At 41.1% G+C, this 24,228-nt stretch overlaps 1 protein-coding gene across 6 annotated transcripts in view; it reads left to right on the forward strand.

The window, feature by feature from the left end:
* The window catches only part of CNPY1 (canopy FGF signaling regulator 1), a 169,037-nt gene that overhangs the window by 104,678 nt on the left and 40,131 nt on the right, over nucleotides 1–24,228 (forward strand). For all 6 annotated transcript variants that reach the window (XM_069729736.1, XM_069729737.1, XM_069729734.1 and 3 more), the window contains one exon: nucleotides 3,525–3,640. In XM_069729736.1, the coding sequence (XP_069585837.1) occupies nucleotides 3,525–3,640 (116 nt within the window). The remainder of the gene's footprint in view (nucleotides 1–3,524; nucleotides 3,641–24,228) is intronic.

Consider the following 24,228-nt stretch of genomic DNA (forward strand, 5'->3'; position numbering starts at 1 on the left):
CAAATGTATAGTTTTACAGTACTTTAATTTTTTTTGTATTTTGCTGTTTAAGCAAAAAAATCACTTTAAAAATGATTTTTCTCACAGAGCTGGGTTTTTGCATAATAGAATGTAGTTTTTATTGGTGCCATTTTTGCTGGGACTTAAACATCTAATACAACTAATAGATCATTCCTCTTCTGTGATGTATTGCTAGATGTATGCTGTACCCTGGGGGTAATTGTTAGGACTTCGATTGCCATTGTAATATTTTGTTTCCAGAGATCGCGCTGCAGGGAGCTGATGGAGAAACAAAGGGATCGTAGTTCCTCTGTCAATGTCCTTACATTTCACTGTTGCGGTTAACCACGGCATGCAAGATTTTAATTTAGCCAGTAAAGAGAATTTACGGTGAACATTCACCACTGCTGTGTATGTGTTAGCAGCCCGGAGTGAGTACAGGTAGGCAGAAGGAGCCATAATATCACGACTCTTGGGTGATGATTCGCTGCATTTTCATGTCCTGATGGAAAGTTGCTTGTTCTATTCGGTGGTGAAACAGTGCACCCCCTCAATCACATCACTGACTTTTGAATACGCCCTCTGTTGAAAACCTACTATCACGACTCTGTTGTCGGGACTCAAGGGACCATGGGCTCCTCCCCTGTTCCTAACGCTAGGGGCGCCCTAGCTTGCCCTGTTCTTCGGATTACTTGAAGACGCCGGGTCCAAGTACCTTGCCTTAGCTCATCAATCTACCCTCAGTCTGTACCCTTTCTCCACCCAGTGAAGAGGGGAATAGCAGTGTATGGCAATACACCAACCAGACTAACAAGGTAATACAAAGGGTAGCAAAAATATACTCACACATGCATCGGAGAGGAGGATGGGGTAAAACCAAAGTAGGAGAAGAAAGGGAATTATCACACACTCAAAACTTAGCAACAGTCAGGGATAAATCCACCAAATGCCTTCTCCAATAACCACCAACAACCTCCAGCCATGAAGCAAAAGCTACTCTGACAATGAGTGCTAGCCAGGGCCCAGTTTATATAGGAGATGGCTAACAGTGAACAGCTGGGCGCCTTAACAAAGGAAAGCTTCCAGGAGCTCTCAACTGAGCAGATTAGCCTCTGCACTGATAAAAGAAACTTAGCCCGTTTAATATGAAGGTGAAGTGCTTCTAATCAGTGCAGGAGGATGAGAAATCATACGCTGCTGTCTTCTGGATCCTCTCTGACGCTTTGAACTTGTGACACCTACATGCTGTAGATGCAATTGACCACCTCAACAAGGGAGGGATAGTGTGCCTGGAAAAGACGCGGAGGACTCCGTGTCTTTTCCAGGCACACTATCCCTCTCTCCTACATAAGTGGAACTTATCTTTCCCCTGTCTGTTACTCAGACACCGCTCTCCTGGTGTGCCCTGAGACACTTTTTTGTCTCTCTTCGTTATTTCACATACAGTACGTAACTGATGAAGGTCCGGTGTGTTGGACCGAAACGTTTATTTTGGTACTACATTAAAAATTCACAAAGAGCATAAGTTGAGTGCAAGGTTTCTTTTTATTTATCTTGATGTGAGACAAGTCCTGAGAGGTTGCAGGCCATGCTAGCATGTTAAGGCATTCAGGCTGCTCACAGTAGCACAAGCAACATGTGGCCTGAGGTTGTCTTATTGAAAAACGGCTCTTGAAAAACTTTATAGAAATATCATTGTCTGTATGATCAAACAATTTAACATTGAGCTGTTCACATACCTGGAATAAATGCCATAGTTATAGAGTTTCAACACAACAACAGGCCTCATATTGCTTGTGTTACTGTGGCCTAAACATGCTACCATGGCCTGCATTTTCTCTGAACTCACCTCCCATCGAGTACATCTGGAACATCATTGGTCAGTAACTGCAAAGGGAGCTGCCAGCAGCGGATCTTGATGCTTTGTATGTACAAGTGTATTCAGCACGGTAGAACTTTCCTCAGACAACCATAAATAACTTCACTGATAGCAGCCAGGATGTCATGCAAGCGTGTCTATTTATGCGTGTGTCAGTCATACTTGATAATGATTCATTTGAGATGTTTAGAAAATTTTGTTTCCAGTTTTTGATCATTTGCACATCCTGGGATTGCTATAATTTATTTTCTTGGATGTTGCAATTTCAGTGTTGAGGAGTGTAGATAATAATTGTATCCACCATTCTCAATAGCTGATGGTTACAGCTCACCTCTTCCCCTACCTGCACAATGACCTCTGCACAGATCACAGAGCATGCCTAGAATACTCTCCCAAGTCTTAATCTGATGTTAACAGCAGCTGGAGTAAGCTTCAATTATCTACAAAAAAAAAGTAGAATTAAAATAAAAAAAAATCAGTATCTGTGTTTAATTTGTAAATAAAATATAGGTAACTAGATGGCAGCCCGATTCTAAAGAATCGGGAGTCTAGAATCCATATATACTTTATTTATTCAAATGTAAGAATAATACAGTTAATAAATAATAGTAAGAAAGAACAAAAAATGGCTGCACTCACCAGCTCTTGACAATTCTTGTTATTTAAGGTACAGTTACACAGGATCCATGAACATGCTTATGAGTCACTGGGCCCGCCTCCACGCAGTAGAAACTTGCTGTGAGGTAAAAATTCAAAAATCACACCAAAATGGCGGGCGGAGTGTGTCACAGTACGGCACGTTTCTGATTGGTTGCTCGCAGCAGGCGGCAACCAATCAGACACTGGACACTGTTGACGTCACTTATCTCCGGACATTAGCTCCGGACATTATCTCCGCACATTAGCTCCGGACATTAGCTCCGAACATTAGCTCCGGACATAGCCACGGAAGTTGGCACAAATTGCAGGAAGTAGTATTCTAGGCAATTAATCTCCGGACATTAGCTCCGGACATTAGCTCCGGACATTAGCTCCGGACAAAGCCACGGAAGTTGGCACAAATTGCAGGAAGTAGTATTCTAGGCAATTATACATGTATATTAGATACACACACTTTACCACTGTTACAAGTATTTTTAATCTTTTTTTATTCTTGTAAATAAAATTGTTAAAATGAAAGCGAAAATATTGTAAACAAAGCATATTTGTTTTGTAGTAAGAGTAGTATTCTAGCTGTGATGGTATAGTAAAAAGCTGCTCCTGTGCTGCCCCTACAGCCGTTCCCCAGCGTGGCCTTATTATTACGTCTGTATATCATAATGTTGTTACACAGAATATATGTATCTTGTTATTATTCCGCGCCCCGGTGGAGCTTACACTTTGATTCCCTTACATTAAGGTCAATATAGTTACAAGCCAATTAACCTATGTGTTATGTTTCCGGACCGTGGAAAGAGACCTAAGAACATAGAATAAACGTGGATAAATGCCAGACATGGTACAGGGATTACTGATGCTGTCAAGTGTAATCTTGCCCATATTAGCATAGATACAAGTAACATTTGTCACAATAAACGTAACTTTTTTTAAAATAATTCTTTCAAAATATTTCTGATTTTTGTTTTCCTCCTTTCTTTCGCTATAGCCTGCAGGGCAGTGGTAGATGAGCTGCTGCATGAAATTAGGAAAGTGAGCCCGAGCAAGACAATTGACGTAGGGTCATTCAGGATAAATCCGGACGGGACGCAGGTACAGAATAAGGTAAGAAGAAAATGGGACTGAATTGGAGATGCTAATATTAACAAGCCGGGGGTTTTGGTGTAATCCTGCAGCCTTCATGATTGGATTTATTCCCTCCGAGAGCTGACATAACCTTAAACTTTCCTTTCTAATATCTTATGTAACTCTTCTGTTCCTGGTAACCATTTTGCTCTGTCTTTTCTTTCGCTCTCTGAAGCCTTCAGAATTGCGTTGAATGCTATTGTTTTTTGCATTGTTTGACGTTCATGCATATTAAGGGATATCATGATAGCCGACACAATACATGAGTTTAATGTATAATTGCATAGAAATAAAGGCTAATTGAAATCCGCAAATGAAGGCCCTTTAGGATTCCTTTAGGGAATCTTTCAAGGCCACTGAAGTCAAATTCTTTTTTTGGAGATTAATGTTATGCGTATGATCCGGTATACCCTCATTCACCTCATCATCTTTGCTAAGACTACACAATCACAATCGTAGATCTTTCGCTTGCTCATACTGCGTCTGCTCTTGGGTGATTACCGTATATTACTTGGGTTTAATACAGTATGAGATGGGGTCTATTTAAACGTTCATTATGGCTTCGTTATAGATGTTTTCAAATGTATTGGAGGTTAATATAAGTTAATTGTCATTTTTTTGTTCGTAGTAAATTTAGATTTAGATTTATTTGTTTTTTTGCTTTTATTTGTGGAAATATCGCAATTTTGGCAACAATTTAGAAAATCTCACAAATTTCAAACTTTAAATTTTTATATTTTTAAACCAGCTAGTCATGCTGTACAAAATAATTTATAAATAACATTTGGCATATGTTTACTTTAGATCAGCATAATTTTTTAACCATAGTTTTCTTTTGTTAGGAATTTAGAAGGGTTAAAGTTTATCAGCAATTTCTCATTTTTTCAACAAATTCACAAACCATTTTTTTAGGGACCACTTCACGTTTGAAGTGACTCTGAGGGGCCAGTATGACAGACCCTTCAAAGTGCTCAAATTTACATTCAAGTTTATTAACCTCTTAGATGTTTTACATGAATTAAAGCAATATTGAAGGGAAAAATTAGCATTTTATTTTTCCCCACAAAAATGTAAATTTAGCCCCAGTTTTTGCATTTTAACAAGGGTAACTTGAGAAAATAAACCATACAATTTGTTATGCAATTTCTCCTGAGTAGGACAATATATGGAGGAAAACTACTGTTTGGGTGCACGGCAGGGCTCAGAAAGGAAGGAGTGATATTTTGGAACTCAGATTTTGATGGAGTGGTCTGGCGCATGGCAGGGCTTGGAAGAGAAGGAGCACTAATTGATTTTTGGAGCACAAAATTGCCTGGAATAGATAGCAGATGCCATGTCTCATTTGCAGAACCCTTGAAGTATATCAGCAGTGGAAGCCCCCACAAGAGACCCTATTTTGGAAGCCACACCCTTCAAGGAATTTTATCTAGAGGTGTGGTGAGCACCTTGAAACACAGGTGCTTTTTAGAATTTTACAATGTTGAGCTGTGAAAATGTAAAACTACATTTTTCCACAAACATGGTGCTTTAGCTCCAAATGTTTCATTTTCACAAGAGTAACAGGAGAAAATGGACTGTACAATTTGTTGTGCTGTTTCTTCTGAGTATGTCATTACCCCGGATGTGGTGGAAAGTCACTGTTTGGGCGCATGGCTGAGCTCGGAAGGGAAGGAGCGCCATTTGACTTTTCAAGCGCAAAATTGACTGGAATACATAGCGGATGCCATGTCACATTGGCTGAGCCCCAGACATGCCAAAACAGGTCAGTCCCACCATTTTGGAAACTACACCTCTTGAGAAATTCATCTAGGGGTGTTGTGAGCACTTTTAAACCTCAAGCGATTCACTGAATTGTATAACATTGGACTGAATCAATGGAAAATTACCTTTTTTTCACAAAAATGTTGTTTTGGCCCAGAGTTTTCAAAAGGGTTAATAGGAGAAAATGAATGGTAAAATTTGTTGCGCAATTTCTCCTGAGTACACCAATACCCCAAAATGTGGTCGAAAGCCACTTTTGAGGCACAATCCAAAGATCAGAAGGGAAGGTGTTATGCTAGGCAATTCAGTAACACAATGTACATAGCGATCAGAGCACATACAGTGATCTGACAATAACCCAAAATAATAGAACGAGCTCTGAGACGTGGAAACTCTGTAGACCGCAATTCCTGATCCTCTCCAAACACAACTAGAGGCAGCTGTGGATTGCGCCTAAGGCTCCCTATGCAACTCGGCACAGCCTGAGAAACTAACTAGCCTGAAGATAGAAAAATAAGCCTACCTTGCCTCAGAGAAATACCCCAAAGGAAAAGGCAGCCCCCCACATATAATGACTGTGAGTAAGATGAAAAGACAAACGTAGGGATGAAATAGATTCAGCAAAGTGAGGCCCGATATTCTAGACAGAACGAGGATAGGAAAGATAACTTTGCGGTCTACACAAAACCCTAAAGAAAACCACGCAATGGGGGCAAAAAGACCCTCCGTACCGAACTAACGGCACGGAGGTACACCCTTTGCGTCCCAGAGCTTCCAGCAAAACAAATAGACAAGCTGGACAGAAAAAATAGCAACAAATAGCAAAGAAGCACTTAGCTATGCAGAGCAGCAGGCCACAGGAATGATCCAGAGAAACACAAGTCCAACACTGGAACATTGACAGGAAGCATGGATCAAAGCATCAGGTGAAGTTAAGTAGAGAAGCAGCTAACGACCTCACCAGATCACCTGAGGGATGAAACTCAGAAGCTGCAGTACCACTTTCCTCCACAAACGGAAGCTCCCAGAGAGAATCAGCCGAAGTACCACTTGTGACCACAGGAGTGAACTCTGCCACAGAATTCACAACAGGAAGGAGCCCCATATTATAATGCAGATTTTGCTACTATGGTTTGCAGGTGCTATATCACACTGACAGAGCCCCTAAGATGCCAGAACAACAGAACCCCCGTAAGTGACCCCATTTTACAAATTACGCTTCTCAATTAATTCATATAAGGGTGCAGTGAGCTTATTGATATCACAGGTCACAGAATTTTATACCATTGGGCGCTGAATAAAAAAATACCGTATTTTTTGTGAAATATAAAAAGCACCGGATTATAAGACGCACCCCAAATTTTGAGGAGAAAAATAGGAAAAAACTTTTTTCTATAAAATGGTTGTGCTTCTTATAATCCATGCGTCTTATTGCTTACCAAGGGTGATGGCTGCGGTGAAGTGGGGTCACCGCTGGAGGAGGCAAGAGTGGAGCGTTGCTGCAGGCTGGGATGAGGTGGTGTTCAGATGTGCAGTGCGGCACGCCGCTGCGGGTGTTCGGTGCTGCTGGTGTCAAGTGCTGTGGGTGTCCGATGCTACCGGAGGCTCTGCCAACATCTTGTGAAAGACCAGAGCCCCCACAATGACATGGTTTCCTATGCGCTGAGATCTCATCTCCCGATATCTTGGTGTCAATATCTCCATCTGCGCATGCGCCGCCCCCGGCCAGCAGCCATTTTCCTGGAGTCCAGTCTACCATGTAGGAAACCATGTCACTGCGGGAGCTCTGGGGCTTCACAAGATGTCGGCAGAGCCCCCGCAGCACCGGACACCCACGGTGGCACATCTGAACACTGCACATCTGAACATTCCCTCATCCCAACCTGCGGCCGGTAAGGTACAGTGGGGCAAAAAAGTATTTAGTCAGTCAGCAATAGTGCAAGTTCCACCACATAAAAAGATGAGAGGCGTCTGTAATTTACATCATAGGTAGACCTCAACTATGGGAGACAAACTGAGAAAAAAAAATCCAGAAAATCACATTGTCTGTTTTTTTAACATTTTATTTGCATATTATGGTGGAAAATAAGTATTTGGTCAGAAACAAACAATCAAGATTTCTGGCTCTCACAGACCTGTGCCATATAGTGCTCTGCACCGTTCATATTTCCCCATAGCTGTGCCATATACGGTGCTCTGCACCGTTCATTGTGCCCCATAGATGTGCCATATACGGTGCTCTGCACCGTTCACTGTGCCCCATAGATGTGCCATATACGGTGCTCTGCACCGTTCACTGTGCCCCATAGATGTGCCATATACGGTGCTCTGCACCGTTCACTGTGCCCCATAGCTGTGCCATATACGGTGCTCTGCACCGTTCATTGTGCCCCATAGCTGTGCCATATACGGTGCTCTGCACCGTTCACTGTGCCCCATAGATGCTCCACATAAATCTCTGCCGCCGCCGCCGCTGCTGCTGCTGCAATAAAAAAAAAAAAAACACATACTCACCTCCCTTGATTGCAGCTCCCGGCGTCTCGTTCCGGCGCCTCCATCTTCCCGGCGTCTCTGCTCTGACTGATCAGGCAGAGGGCGCCGCGCACACTATATGCGTCATCGCGCCCTCTGCCTGAACAGTCAGAGCGCAGACGCCGGGAAGATGGAGGCGCCGGCCGGGAAGATGGAGCGACGCTCGGCGGCTGGAACGAGGACAGGTGAATATGCTATACTTACCTAGTCCTGGCGATCCTCGCGCTGTCCCTCTGCCTGGTCTTCGGTGCCGCAGCTTCTTTCTTTATCAGCGGTCACTGGCACCGCTGATTAGAGGAATGAATAGGCGGCTCCACCCCTATGGGAGGTGGAGCCGCTTATTCATTTCTGTAATGAGCGGTCCCACGTGACTACTGAAGAGGGGAAGAAGCTGCAGCACAGAAGACCGTGGGACGGCAGGGACAGCGCGAGGATCGCTGGGACTAGGTAAGTATGCCTCAGCGCCCTCACCCCCTCACCCGCCGACCCTGCCACCCACCTTGACTCGAGTATAAGCCGAGAGGGGCACTTTCAGCCCAAAATTTTGGGCTGAAAATCTCGGCTTATACTCGAGTATATACGGTAATTCAGTTAAATAAAAGCATTTATAACCTCTGCATCCACTATGCTAATGAGGGCTTTGTCTAGTCAATGGGGCGTTAGGTCCCCAAACTAGTCAGCCCTCTTTTTAGAAAATATAAATAAATGATGACCTGTACATTCTTTAAATGGGCTACAATCAGTAGTGAGTACTACAATGATAACCAGTGGGGTACTACAATGATCAGTATTAGAATCCATTCTTTTTAATCTCTTAATTAACTCCTTAACCCCCAAGGCTGTTTGCACCTTCATGAACAGGCCAAATTTTACAATTCTGACCAGTGTCACTTTATGTGGTAATAACTCTAGAACCCTTCAACGGGTCCCACTGTTTTTTTTTTTTGTGTGACATATTGTAGTTCATGATGGTAGTAAAATTTCTTTGATATAACTTGCATTTATATGTGAAAAAAATGAAATTTGTCAAAAATTTTGAAAATGTTCAAACTATTAATTTTTATGCCCTTAAATCAGAGAGTTATGTCACACAAAATAGTTAATAAATAACATTTCCTACATTTCTCATTTTTCCAACAAAATTTACAAAACCATTTTTTGTAGGCACCATATTACATTTGAAGTGACTTTGAGGAGGTCCATATGACAGAACATACTTAAAATTTACAACATTCTAAAAACTGCACCCCTCAAGATGTTCATATGACAGAACATACTCAAAAGTTACAACATTCTAAAAACTGCACCACTCAAGATGTTCAAGACCACATTCAAGAAGTTTATTAACCCTTCAGGTGTTTCTCTGGAAGTTTTAGACTGTGGAAGAAAAAAATGAACATTTGACTTTTTTTTTCACAAAAATTTTACTTTGGCCCCCAATTTTTTTTTATTTCCACAAGGGTGACAGGAAAAAATGGACCCTAATATTTGTTGTTCAATTTCTCCTGAGCATGCCAATACCGCATATGTGGAGGAAAACCACTGTTTGGTCGAATGACCAGGCTTAGGAGGGAAAGAGCGCCATTTCACTTTTTGAATGAAAAATTTATTGGAAAAATTAGCAGATGCCGTGTACCTAAATAGTGAAAACCCCATACAAATGACAACATTTTGGAAACTAGATCCCTCAGGAAACTTATCTAGATGTGTGGTGAGCATCTTGAACCTTCAGGTGCTTCACAGAAGTGTATAACATTGAGCCGTGAAAATAAAAAAAATCTAATTTCCCCCACATAAAAAATTTTTTAGCCCAAATTTTGCATTGTCATAAGAGTAATGATATATGGCACTATACAATTTGTTGTGCAATTTCCTTGAGTACAACGATGCCCCATATGTGATGAAAAACTCCTGTTTGGGCACACAGCAGGGCTTGGAAGAGAAGGAGCGCCATTTGACTTTTTGAAAGCAAAATTTGCTGGAATAATTAGCGGACTCCATGTCATGCTTGGAGAGCCGCTGATGCAACTATTCAGTGGAAACGCCTCACAAGGGACACCATTTTGGAAATTAGATCCCTCAGGGAACTTATGTAGATGCGTGCTGAGCATCTTGAACCCCCAGGTGTTTCACAGAAGTTTATAAATTAGAGCTGTGAAAATAAAAAAAATCACATTTTTCCCACAAAAATTTTCTTTTAATCGCAAGATGTTTATTTTCACTAGGTAACAGGAGAAAATGGACACCAAAATTTGTTGGGCAATTTCTCCAGAGTACGCAAATACCCCATATGTGGTGAAAAACTACTGTTTGGGCGCACAGCAGGGCTCAGAGAGGAAGGAGTGACGTTGTGGAACTCAGATTTTTAATGGTCGGCTGGTGTCATGTCACATTTGGAGAGCCCCTGATGTGCCTAAATAGTGGAAACCCTCCATAAGTGACACCATTTTGGAAAGAAGACCCCTTAAGGAATGAATCTAGATTTGTGGTTAGCATCTTGAACCCGAAGGTGCTTCACAAACGTTTATAACGTAGATTTGTGAAAATAAAAAAATTCACATTTTTCCAACAAAAACATTATTTTAACCCCAATTTTTTTCTTTTTACAATGGTAACAGAAGAAAATGGAACCCAAAATTTGTTGAGCAATTTCTCTTGAGCACACAGATAACCCATATGTGGGGGTAAACTACTTTGATGCACAGTGCAAATCACAGAAGGGAAGAAGCACCATATTGGAATTCAGATTTTGCTGGACTGGTTTGAGGGTTCTATGTCACATTGGCAAAGCCCCTGAGGTGCCAGAACAGCAAAATCTCCCATAAGAGAAACCATTTTACAAATTACACCTCTCAATAAATTCATCTATGGGTGCAGTGATCATATTGACACCACAAGTGGGTCACAGAATTTTGTACCATTCGGTAATGAAAAAAAAAATCTAATTTTTACCACCAAAATTTTCTTTTAGCCCCAGATTTTACATTTTCACACTGGTAAATGGGTAAAACTGGCACCAAAATTTGTCCCATAGTTTCTGCTGAATGTAGAAATACCCTATATATGGCTGTACATACTGTTTAGCCACACGGCGAGACTCTGGAGGGATGGAGCGCTATTTGCCTCCTAGAGGGTAGATTTTGTTAGAGGCTCTGTATATGTAGTCTGTAAACTATTCTAAGTGCTAGAAGAGCAGATGTCCCCCTCAAGTTTTCCCATTTTGGAAACTATACCTCTTTGGGAATTTATCTACAGGTGTAATGACGATTTTGATTCCATTGGTGTTTCCAGAAACAAGCAGCATGGATGTTAGAGTGAAAATTGCAAACTGCCATTGTAGTGTCCAGTACGTTGTAGTGGCCAGTGCTTTGTGATGACCAGTATGTTGCAATGACCAGTACGTTATGCACAGCTCATGCTTTTGGAGACACGTACGAGCAAATTAGGCGTGGTCTCATCGTTACAGAAATGCTAAATGTGGATGCTAAATGTGGTTTAGGCACATTGCGGGATCAGAAGGGAAGGGGTATTTGGACTTGGTAGCGCAGAATTTGCTTAATTTATTTTGGGAGGGGGGGGCGAGAGGCCATTTTGCTTTTCCATAGCCTATGTGCTACCAGTAACATGGAAGCCCCCTATATTTCCAATGACAGATGACAGACCTGAGTGGCAACTCTTTTGTGGATTGAGGTGAAGCTTTTATTTGAAACATTTTACATTATGTTTGGGATAACATTTATCCTGTCCTGCACTCTGCGCTCAGCACTTACTTTGTGTTTTCCATCTAAGTCTCCTGGTGATTTGATTTAGATGAAACCCCTGAAGGATCCATTCAGAAGTGCATAAAACTGTGGTGGACTGTGCTTTATGCACGCCTAAAAAGACAGACACTCTGGATCATAGGCCCGACGACGTGCACAGTGTCTCTATCTGCCTCATTAAAGGGGGTTCCATCTGAATCATGCATTTTAGAGAATTACATGGAAACCCCAGTGTAAATGTTCATCACAGAGTGCAGGATAAATAGGAGCCGAGATTTACTGCTATCTTTGGGAGGCAGAATGAACAAATGAACAGCAGGTGAATAATTGGTTTTATTTATTTTTTACGCCTGTCCTCGTGCGGTATAAGTGATCAGGCAACTTTATTCTTCAGGTCAGTGTGATTACAGTGATACCAGATTTATATCAGGTTTTTATATTTGGCTGCTGTCACATAATAAAAGTTTTTTTTCTTTGCTGCAAAACTAGTTTTTGCATTGCCATATCTTGAGAGCTATAATTTTTCCAAGTTTCGGCTGACAGTCACTTGAGGGTTTGTTTTTTTGCTGGATGAGTTGTTTTTAATGATACCATTTTTGGACACATGACTTTTTTTTATCACTTTCTATTCTGATTTTTGGGAAGGAAAATAAACAAAAACCAGCAATTCAGAAATTGTTTTTTTTTTTTTTTTTTTATGCCGTTCCGCGCCTGGTATAATTGATAAGGAACTTTATTTTTCGGGTCAGTACAATTACAGCGATACCACATTTATATCTATTTTTTATGTTTTGGCGCTTTTACACAATTAAAACGTTTTTATAGAAAAAAATATTATTTTTGCATCGCTTTATTCTGAGTTATAACTTTTTTTTTATTTTTCTGCTGATGGAGCTGTATGATGGCTTATTTTTTTGCAGGACAAGATGATGTTTTCAGCTATTCCATTTTTATTTAAATTCATCTTTTTTTAGTGCATTTTATTCCACTTTTTGTTCAGCGGTATATGAGAAAGCATCATTTTTTGTCTTTTTTTTTCGATGTTCACTAAAGGGGTTAACTAATGGGACAGTTTTTTAGGTTGGGTCGTTCTGGGTGCAGCGATACCAAATATGTGTAATTTATTTATTTTTCTTTTTTTCATAAAAACATTTATTATGAGTACCATTTTTTTCACTCTTTTTTATTTTGTCCCACTATGGGACTTTCACTTTTTGCAGTCTGATCGCATGTAAAGCATAGCATTCCAGGAGCTTTGCTATACTTTAACCCCTTCCCAACCTCCGCCGTACTGTTACTACGGAGGTCGGGTCCCCTGCTTTGATGTGGGCTCCGGCGGTGAGCTCACCTTAAAGCCGGGACATGTCAGCTGTTTTGAACATCTGTGACATGTGCTCGCAATATTAACCTGTTAAATGCCTCTGTGAAACGCTGACAGCGGCATTTAACTGGCGCTTCTGGCCGCGCGGCTGGAAATGATCGCATCGCTGACCCCCGTCACATGATCGGGGGTCGGCGATGCATCAGGACAGTAACCATAGAGGTCTTTGAGACCTCTATGGTTATTGATGCCGGCCTGCTGTGTGCGCCACCCTGTGGTCGGTGCTCATAGCAAGCCTGCATTTCAGCTACATAGCAGCGATCTGATGATTGCTGCTATGTAGCTGAGCCGATCAGGCTATGCCAGCTTCTAGCCTGCCAAGGAGGCTATTTAAGCATGGCAAAAGTTAAAAAAAATGTTTTAAAAATATGAAAAAAAAATATATAAAAGTTTAACCCCTTCACCCCAAAGCCTGTTTTCACCTAAGTGACAGGGCCAATTTTTACAATTCTGACCACTGTCACTTTATGAGGTCATAACTCTGAAACGCTTCAACGGATCCTGGTGATTCTGACACTCTTTTCTCGTGACATATTGTACTTCATGATAGTGGTAAAACTTCTTCGATATGACTTGCATTTATTTGTGAAAAAAACAAAAATTTGTCGGAAATTATGAAAATTTAGCAATTTTCAAACTCTTAGTTTTTATGCCCTTAAATTAGAGAGTTATATCACATAATATAGTTAATAAACAACATTTCCCACATGTCTGCTTTACATCAGCACAATTTTGGAAACATAATTTTTTTTGTTAGGACGTTATAAGGGTTAAAAGTTGACCAGCGATTTCTCATTTTTGCAACAAAATTTGCAAAACCATTTTTTTACGGACCACCTCACACTTGAAGTGACTTTGAGGGGTCTATATGACAGAAAATGCCCAAAAATGACACCATTCTAAAAACTGCACCCCTCAAGGTACTCAAAACCACATTCAAAAGTTTATTAACCCTTCAGGTGCTTCACAGGAATTTTTTGAATGTTTAAAAAAATTGAACATTTAACTTTTTTTTCACAAAATTTTTACTTCAGGTCCAATTTGTTTCATTTTACCAAGGGCAACAGGAGAAATTGGACCACAAAAGTCGTTGTACAATTTGTCCTGAGTATGCCGATACCCCATATGTGGGGGTAAACCACTGTTTGGGCACATGGCAGAGCTCGGAAGGGAAGGAGCGCCATTTGACTTTTCAATGCAAGATTTGCTGGAATTGAGATCGGAGCCCATGTCACGATTGGAGAGCCCCTGATGTGCCTAAACAGTGGAAACCCCCACAAGTGACACCATTTTGGAAAGTAGACCCCCTAAGGAACTAATCTAGATGTGTGGTGAGCACTTTGAACCTCCAAGTGCTTCACAGAAGTTTATAATGTAGAGCCGTAAAAAAATTTTGATATTAATTTTCACAAAAAATGATCTTTTTGCCCCAAGTTTTTTATTTTCCCAAGGGTAACAGGATAAATTGGACCCCAAAAGTTGTTGTGCAATTTGTCCTGAGTACGTCGATACTTCATATATGGGGATAAACCACTGTTTGAGCGCATGGCAGAGCTCGGAAGGGAAGGAGTGCCATTTGACTTTTCAATGCAAAATTGGCTGGAATTGAGATCGGACGCCATGTCGCATTTGGAGAGCCCCTGACGTGCCTAAACAGTGGAAACCCCCCACAAGTGACACCATTTTGGAAAGAAGACCCCCTAAGGAACTTATGTAGATGTGTGGTGAGCACTTTTAACCCCCAATTGTTTCACTAAAGTTTAGAATGTAGCATTGTGAAAATTAAAAAATCATTTTTTCTTTCCACAAAATGATGTTTTAGCCCGCAATTTTTTTTTTCCCAAGGGTAACAGGAGAAATTGGACCCCAAAAGTTGTTGTCCAACTTGTCCTGAGAACGCTGATACCCCATATGTTGGGGGGAACCACTGTTTGGGTGCACGGCAGAGCTCGGAAGGGAAGGAGCGCCATTTGAAATGCAGACTTAGATGGATTGGTCTGCAGGCGTCATGTTGCATTTGCAGAGCCCCTGATGTACCTAAACAGTAGAAACCCCCCACAAGTGACCCCATATTGGAAACTAGACCCCCCAAGGAACTTATCTAGATGTGTTGTGAGAGCTTTGAACCAACAAGTGTTTCACTACAGTTTATAACGCAGAGCCGTGAAAATAAAAAATATTTTTTTTTCCACGAAAATGATATTTTATCCCCTATGTTTTTATTTTCCCCAAGGGTAACAGGACAAATTGGACCCCAAAAGTTGTTGTCCAACTTGTCCTGAGAACGCTGATACCCCATATGTTGGGGGGAACCACTGTTTGGGCACACAGGAGAACTCTGAAGGGAAGGAGCCCTGTTTTACTTTTTCAAAGCAGAATTGGCTGCAATTGAGATCGGATGCCATGTCGCGTTTGGAAAACCCCTGATGTGCCTAAACAGTGGAAACCCCCAATTATAACTGAAACCCTAACCCCAACCCTAGCCCTAACCCTAATGGGAAAATGGAAATAAATACATTTTTTTACATTTTATTATTTTTCCCTAACTAAGGGGGTGATGAAGGGGGGTTTGATTTACTTTTATAACGTTTTTTTGGCGGATTTTTAGGGTTGGCAGCTGTCACACACTAAAAGACGCTTTTTATTGCAAAAAATAGTTTTTGCATCACCACATTTTGAGAGCTATAATTTATCCATATTTTGGCCCACAGAGTCATATGAGGTCTTGTTTTTTGCGGGACGAGTTGACGTTTTTATTGGTAACATTTTTGGGCAGATGACATTTTTTGATCGCTTTTTATTCCGATTTTTGGGAGGCGGAATGAACAAAAACCAGCAATTCCTGAATTTCTTTTAGGGGGGGCGTTTATACCGTTCCACGTGTGGTAAAATGGATAAAGCAGTTTTATTCTTCAGGTCAGTACGATTACAGCGATACCTCATTTATGTCATTTTTTTTATGTTTTGGCGCTTTTACACAATAAAAACTATTTTATATTAAAAAATAATTGTTTTTGCATCGCATTATTCTGAGAGATATAACTTTTTTATTTTTCTGCTGATGATGCTGTATGGCGGCTTTTTTTTTGCGGGACAAGATGACGTTTTCAGCGGTACCATGGTTATTTATATCCGTCGTTTTGATCGCGTGTTATTCCACTTTTTGTTCGCCTGTATGATAATAAAGCAATGTTTTTTGCCTTGTTTTTTTTTTTTTTTTTTGCGGTGTTCACTGAAGGGGTTAACTAGTGGGATAGTTTTATAGAGCGGGTCGTTACGGACGCGGCGATACCAAATATGTGTACATTTATTGTTTTTTTTTTTTTTTTACATAAATAAATGGATTTATTGGGAAATGTTTTTTTTTTTATTTGGGGATTTTTTTTTTTTTTTTTTTTTTTTTTTTACACATTCTATTTTTTTTTTTTTTTGAACTTTCTAACATTGTCCCAGGGTGGGACATCTCTGTATTAGATCAGATCATTGATCTGACACTGTGCATAGCACACTGTCAGATCAACGATCTGACAGGCAGTTTAGCTGGCTTTCCAGCGCCTGCTCTCAGCAGGCGCCGGCTAGCCAGGTCACTTCATGACCCGGAAGGAGTCCGGCGGCCATCTTGGATCCGGGGACTCCTTCCGGGTCACCGGAGCAACGCGATCTCATTGCGTTGCTCCGGTGGGAGAGCGCAGGGAGCCCCCGTCCCTGCGCGATCCCCCTCTATGCCGCTGTCACTACTGACAGCGGCATCAGAGGGGTTAAATGCCCGCGATCGGCGATAGCGCCGATCGTGGGCATTGCTGCGGGGTGTCAGCTGTCATATACAGCTGACCCCTGCACCCGATCACCGCGGCGCTCAGCGCGAGACCGCGGTGATCCGTGCGCCGTACTAGTACTGCTGCTGGCACTAATGCAGTGCCGGCAGCGCAGTACTAGTACGGCGCATGGCGCGAAGGGGTTAAATCACCCCCCTTTCGCACCATTCAAAACAAAACAATAAAAAAAACACATATTTGCTATCGCCGTGTTCAGAATCACCCGATCTATCAATAAAAAAAGGATTAACCTGATCGCTAAACGGCGTAGCGAGAGAAAAACGCCAGAATTACGTTTTTTTGGTCGCCACAACATTGCATTAAAATGTAATAACGGGCGATCAAAAGAACGTATCTGCACCAAAATGGTATCATTAAAAACGTTAGCTCAGCATGCAAAAATAAGCCCTCACCCGACCCCAGGTCACGAAAAATGGAGGCGCTCCGGGTATCGGAAAATGGCGTTGTTTTTTTTTTACCACTTAGATAAAACGCAACCTAGACATGTTTGGTGTCTATGAACTCGTAATGACCTGGAGAATCATACTATCAGGTCAGTTTTAGCATTTATTGAACCTAGCAAAAAAGCCAAACAAAAAACAAGTGTGGGATTGCACTTTTTTTGCAATTACACCGCATTTTCTAGTACATGAAATGCTAAAACCAATGATGTTGTTGAAAAGTGCAACTTGTCCCGCAAAAAACAAGCCCTCACATGGCCATATTGACGGAAAAATAAAAAAGTTATGGCTCTGGGAAGGAGGGGATAGAAAAATGAGAACGCAAAAACGGAAAAGGGCCGCGGCGGGAAGGGGTTAAATACTCAGAACAAATACTGAGCTAAAATGTTTAATAATACAAATAAATCTGGATAAGATGTATTGTAATGTTGATAATTGTAGAGCAGGGGTTGGGCGATTAATTATCTCAAGGGACCACATAAGAGACCGTGACTGTTGTGGGGGCCGATCCAATAGGCTGAAATTAATTGTGCTCAGTATTCATGTTAGCATATTAATTATAATTGTTATTTTATATTAATTGTATCATTTAATATTGAGCAGAATTAAGTATGTTGACATCCCCCTGTATACCTGGGCACTCATTACGGGTGGCAGAAAGGCGAATCCAGCAGCAAAATAGGAACGAGTTCTTTACAGTTAGAGCAGTCAGACTGTGGAATGCCCGATCACAAGAGGTAGTAATGGCAGACGCTATAGCAGCTTTTATAAAAGGGTTGGATGATTTCCTTAGTACACGTAACATTGTGGGCTATAGTTAAATTAGTGACGAAATGTACAATTGGTGGATGTAGGTTGAACTTGATAGACCTAGGTCTTTTTTCCACCTATGTAACTATGTAACCTTATGAGACCCCACTCAGTTCCCTACATACAATGTGAACCCCACATATCCCCCTATATACTGTGTGAGTACTCATATAGCCTTCTATATAGTGTGAGTACCCACGTAGCCCCTTTATATACAATACAAGCCACCACACAGCCGCCTATAATCAGTGAGAGCATCCACATAACCTCTCTATATACAGGTCCTTCTCAAAAAATTAGCATATAGTGTTAAATTTCATTATTTACCATAATGTAATGATTACAATTAAACTTTCATATATTATAGATTCATTATCCACCAACTGAAATTTGTCAGGTCTTTTATTGTTTTAATACTGATGATTTTGGCATACAACTCCTGATAACCCAAAAAACCTGTCTCAATAAATTAGCATATTTCACCCATCCAATCAAATAAAAGTGTTTTTTAATAACAAACAAAAAACCATCAAATAATAATGTTCAGTTATGCACTCAATACTTGGTCGGGAATCCTTTGGCAGAAATGACTGCTTCAATGCGGCGTGGCATGGAGGCAATCAGCCTGTGACACTCCTGAGATGTTATGGAGGCCCAGGATGCTTCAATAGCGGCCTTAAGCTCATCCAGAGTGTTGGGTCTTGCGTCTCTCAACTTTCTCTTCACAATATCCCACAGATTCTCTATGGGGTTCAGGTCAGGAGAGTTGGCAGGCCAATTGAGCACAGTAATACCATGGTCAGTAAACCATTTACCAGTGGTTTTGGCACTGTGAGCAGGTGCCAGGTCGTGCTGAAAAATGAAATCTTCATCTCCATAAAGCATTTCAGCCGATGGAAGCATGAAGTGCTCCAAAATCTCCTGATAGCTAGCTGCATTGACCCTGCCCTTGATGAAACACAGTGGACCAACACCAGCAGCTGACATGGCACCCCACACGATCACTGACTGTGGGTACTTGACACTGGACTTCAGGCATTTTGGCATTTCCTTCTCCCCAGTCTTCCTCCAGACTCTGGCACCTTGATTTCCGAATGACATGCAAAATTTGCTTTCATCAGAAAAAAGTACTTGGGACCACTTAGCAACAGTCCAGTGCTGCTTCTCTGTAGCCCAGGTCAGGCGCCTCTGCCGCTGTTTATGGTTCAAAAGTGGCTTTACCTGGGGAATGCGGCACCTGTAGCCCATTTCCTGCACACGCCTGTGCACGGTGGCTCTGGATGTTTCCACACCAGACTCAGTCCACTGCTTCCTCAGGTTCCCCAAGGTCTGGAATTGGTCCTTCTCCACAATCTTCCTCAGGGTCCGGTCTCCTCTTCTCGTTGTACAGCGTTTTCTGCCACATTGTTTCCTTCCAACAGACTTACCATTGAGGTGCCTTGATACAGCACTCTGGGAACAGCCTATTTGTTGAGAAATTTCTTTCTGGGTCTTACCCTCTTGCTTGAGGGTGTCAATGATGGCCTTCTTGACATCTGTCAGGTCGCTAGTCTTACCCATGATGGGGGTTTTGAGTAATGAACCAGGCAGGGAGTTTATAAAAGCCTCAGGTATCTTTTGCATGTGTTTAGAGTTAATTAGTTGATTCAGAAGATTAGGGTAATAGGTCGTTTAGAGAACCTTTTCTTGATATGCTAATTTATTGAGACAGGTTTTTTGGGTTATCAGGAGTTGTATGCCAAAATCATCAGTATTAAAACAATAAAAGACCTGACAAATTTCAGTTGGTGGATAATGAATCTATAATATATGAAAGTTTAATTGTAATCATTACATTATGGTAAATAATGAAATTTAACACTATATGCTAATTTTTTGAGAAGGACCTGTACAGTGTGAGACCTCACATAGCTTCTCTATACACAATATAAGCTTTCACTTAGCCCTTATATTCAGTGTGAGACCCCACATAGCCCACTATATACATGTAAACATCCCATACACATAGGAAAAAAGCAACAACACATACTCACCTCCCTCCCGTTCCCCTGGCACTCTGCATTGGTTTCTCGTGCACCGACTCTCGTTGTGTTTGCTGTTTCACACGCTGATTGGTGAAAGAAGGAGCCTGTGGCAACGTCCTCTACCAATGGATTTACCGCCATCCTGAGTATGCAGATAGCGGCGACATCTGGAAGCGAGCGACAGCTGGCAAGGGCATGATCCTGCCTGCGGGCCACTGTTTGTAGCCCTACGGCTGTCTCGGCCCGTGGACCAGACTGGAAAAGCCAAGGGGATGGATGTGGTCCGTGGGCGACACTTTGCCCATCTCTGTTGTAGAGTAATGCAATGTTTCCGGAGTTATTGCTGCATATATATTAAATGGAAATATACTTGGAATTACAGAACAGGAGGAGGAGTGGGATGTTCTGGTTACTAGTAAGCTAAGCAGTTGTACTCAATTTCAGCTATGCATGTGTTGGAAATCTCCAGCACCAAATGAAAAAGTTAAAACATAGTTTTTAATTGCATTGGTTTAAAAATCAATTAGAAAATTAAGACTATGCACATAATAAAAAAAAAATGTTCTCCATTGGTTTATGCTTTTCGAGAACTGTAGACCAGGGGTGTCAAACTGCATTCCTCAAGGGCTGCAAACAGGTCATGTTTTCAGGATTTCCTTGTACTGCACAGGTGATAATTTAATCACCTAAACACATAATGATTACAGCACCTTGTGCAAAGCTAAGGAAATCTTGAAAACATGCATGGTTTGCGGCCCTCGAGGAATGCAGTTTGACACCCCTGCTGTAGACTACTTCAAATAATAAAGATGAAATGATAAGTGGGGTTTATTAGTGTTTGGTAGACCCCAAGGATTAGTAAAAACCCTAAAAATTATGTAGATAATAAAAAAACTAAGCTTTTAAAGAATACGTAGACTATAATCTAGAGTTAGTAAAGATACACAAAGGCATTTTCTATATATTAAACTACAAGATGTACAAGTATTTAGTTTGAGAATGCAAAAGGCTTCACGGAATCTGAGATTTCCAAGCCGGTTACCTCCTCTGTTTGGTTTATGCACCTTCTATGCCAAAAACTCTCATTGTTGAAATATTGCCTGAGAGCCTTTCTACAAAGTGTTTATATATACCGGTACCAGACTTGGTGCATTTTTTGTTCTGCACGTTGTTGTCTCTGGATGTATTTGGGATAGCTTCCACAACATGCTCTGCTATACGGATCTTCAGTTTGCACGATGCCCACCTTAGTTATTGAACAGTACACTTTGTACTTTCAATAATATACATTTCATAATTGGTATCACCGCTCCTAAACGCATGTATTTTGTAAGAATTCTTATTTTGTGTTGTTTAGAAAAAATATTTGTAACAACCAACCAGAGGGCACATTTTTGGGGGCATGCCTTAAACATCCATAAGTACTAGATTTAGGGTACTTTCTTTGTCTTCATAGGCTGCTACAGAGTCTGCACTTTGCACTTTCTGTATATATATATATATTGGGTACCAATCTGTTATACTAGGATTGTTATATTAACCGTTAAGATATTGTGTACTACATTGCTTATGATGTAATATGTTGGACTGGACCTACGCCCACTACCCCTTTCCCCCTATCTGTTTCTTGGGTAATATTTGTGATTGGTAGTTTTAAATGTTTTTAAACTTTATGGCGTGTGGTGAAATGACATTGGATTAATAAAATTTGTAAATTTTCTTAGTTTGACCCCTGCGTATATGCATGTCTTCTTTGCCTTTTTTGTATTGCCCATAATTCGACATGCTGCGGGTTGAGCACTTAGATTATTGCTGCTGATGGTGCCCTCTAGCCTTAATGTTTTCCTGATATCAAACAAATGTTACCACTATTATGTAGATTTAAAAAAATTGGACTAAGTTCAAAATTGGTTTGGTCACTGGTTAAAAAGAATTGGAACAATAAAATCAGATTAAAAGCGAGCATTTATTTTATGACATAGGATGGAAGGCCTCTCCTATGATGAGAGATTAGAAAAGTTGGCCTTGTTTAGCGTAGAAAAAAGATGTCTCACAGGAGACCTCAGTTACATGTGCCACATATGTGTGGTCAATACAAAGGACTGGCACACGATTTATTCTTTCTAAGGACCATACAACAACACCAACCAGGGGACATTAATTACATATGGAGGAATGGTGATTCCGGCAGCTACATAGGAAAGGGTTCTTTACAGTTTGAGCATTCACACTGTGGAATGCCCGACTGCCAGCAGTGGTAGTACTGGAAGACACTATACCAGCATTGAAAAAAGGGCTGGATGTTTTTCTCACAACAAATGGAATTCTGGGTTATTAATAATCTAACGATTGATAATACATATCTGGTCAAGTAAAGGTTAATTGATGTTTATTATCAACACATTAACAGTGTCTTGTGAAAGTATTCACCTCCCTCGGCTTTTGCCTATTTTGTTACATTACAACCTGTGTTTAAATATTTTTGTAATCTGATTTGTGTGTGATCCATCAGCACTAAATAGTCTAAGTTGGCGAAGTGAGAAAAATATTGGCATAAATTAAATTTATGGGATCAAATAACTAAGAATTGGCATGTGCATTTGTATTCACCCTTTTTGCTATGAAGCCCCTAAAAAAGTTTGGTGCAAGCAATCACTTTCATAGCCAAATACTTAGCGCAAGGAAGTCCACCTGTGTGCAATCTAAGGGTATGTGCTCACGTTGCGGATTCTCTGCGGATCCACAGCGTTTCTTGCAGTGTAGAAACACTGCAGATCCGCAATTGATTTACAATACAATGTAAATCAATGAGAAAAAAAAATGCTGTGCACACTTTGCGAAAAATACGCTGCGGAAACCCTGCGGGTTAAAAGACGTAGCATGTCACTTCTTTTTTGTGAATCTGCAGCGTTTTTGTACCCATTCCATTATAGAAAACCGCAGGGGTAAAAAATGTTGCAAATCTGCAAGAAAACCGCAGCAAAAGCGCACAAAAAACGATGCGGAACCGCACAAAAAACGCGACAAATCCGCAGTTGCGTTTTCTGCCAGGAGAGGCAGAATCCGCACCAGAAATTCCTACGCCTAATCCGCAACGTGTGCACATAGCGTTAGTGTGACATGGTCTGTCAGTATACACACCTTTTCTGACAGGCCATAGAGGCTGCAACACCATCAAGCAAGAGGCAGCACTAACAAAACAACACCATGAAGACCAAGGAGATCTCCAAACAAGTCAGGGACAAAGCTGTTGATGAATACAGGTCAGGGTTGGGATATTAAAAAAAAAAAATCACAATGTCTGATGATCCCCGGAGCATCATCAAATCCATTATTATCAAATGGAAAGAACATGGTACCACAGCAAACCTGCCTAGAGAGGGCCACCCACCAAAACCCTCAGCCCGGGCAAAGAGGGCATTAATCATAGAGGCAACACAGATCAAAGGTAACCCTGAAGGAACTGCAGAGTTCCCAAGCAGAGACTTGAGTATCTGTTCATACACCACATTAAGCCGTACACTCCATAGATGTGGTCTTTATGGAAGAGTGGGCAGAAAAAAACCTTTACTTACACACAAAAATTGAAAGGCGAGTTTTCCAAAAGAGATGTGGGAGACTCCCCAAATGTATGGAGGAAGGTGCTATGGTCAGATGAGACCAAAATTGAACTTTTGGGCACCAAGGTAAATGCTTTGTCTGACTCCAAACCAACACATCTCATGGCCCCAGGAACACTATCCCCACAGTGAAACATGGTGGTGGCAGCAGCATCATGCTGTGGGGATGTTTTTTGGCAGCAGGGACTTGATAAATAGTTGTAGTCGAGGAGAAGATGGATTTATTGGACAAACCTCAAAATGCGCTGTCCAAAATTATTATGCACAACAGACTTTTCAAACATTTTTTAGATTGTAAAGAACTTAAAATGGTCATTTGTTGAATTCGTAGCATTAAAGGGAATTTGTCATGTTAATAAATGCTATTAATCTGCAGATATGGGATTAATTTGCAGGTGAATA

Source organism: Ranitomeya imitator, chromosome 6, assembly GCF_032444005.1.
Source record: "Ranitomeya imitator isolate aRanImi1 chromosome 6, aRanImi1.pri, whole genome shotgun sequence".
Taxonomy (NCBI): Eukaryota; Metazoa; Chordata; class Amphibia; order Anura; family Dendrobatidae; genus Ranitomeya; species Ranitomeya imitator.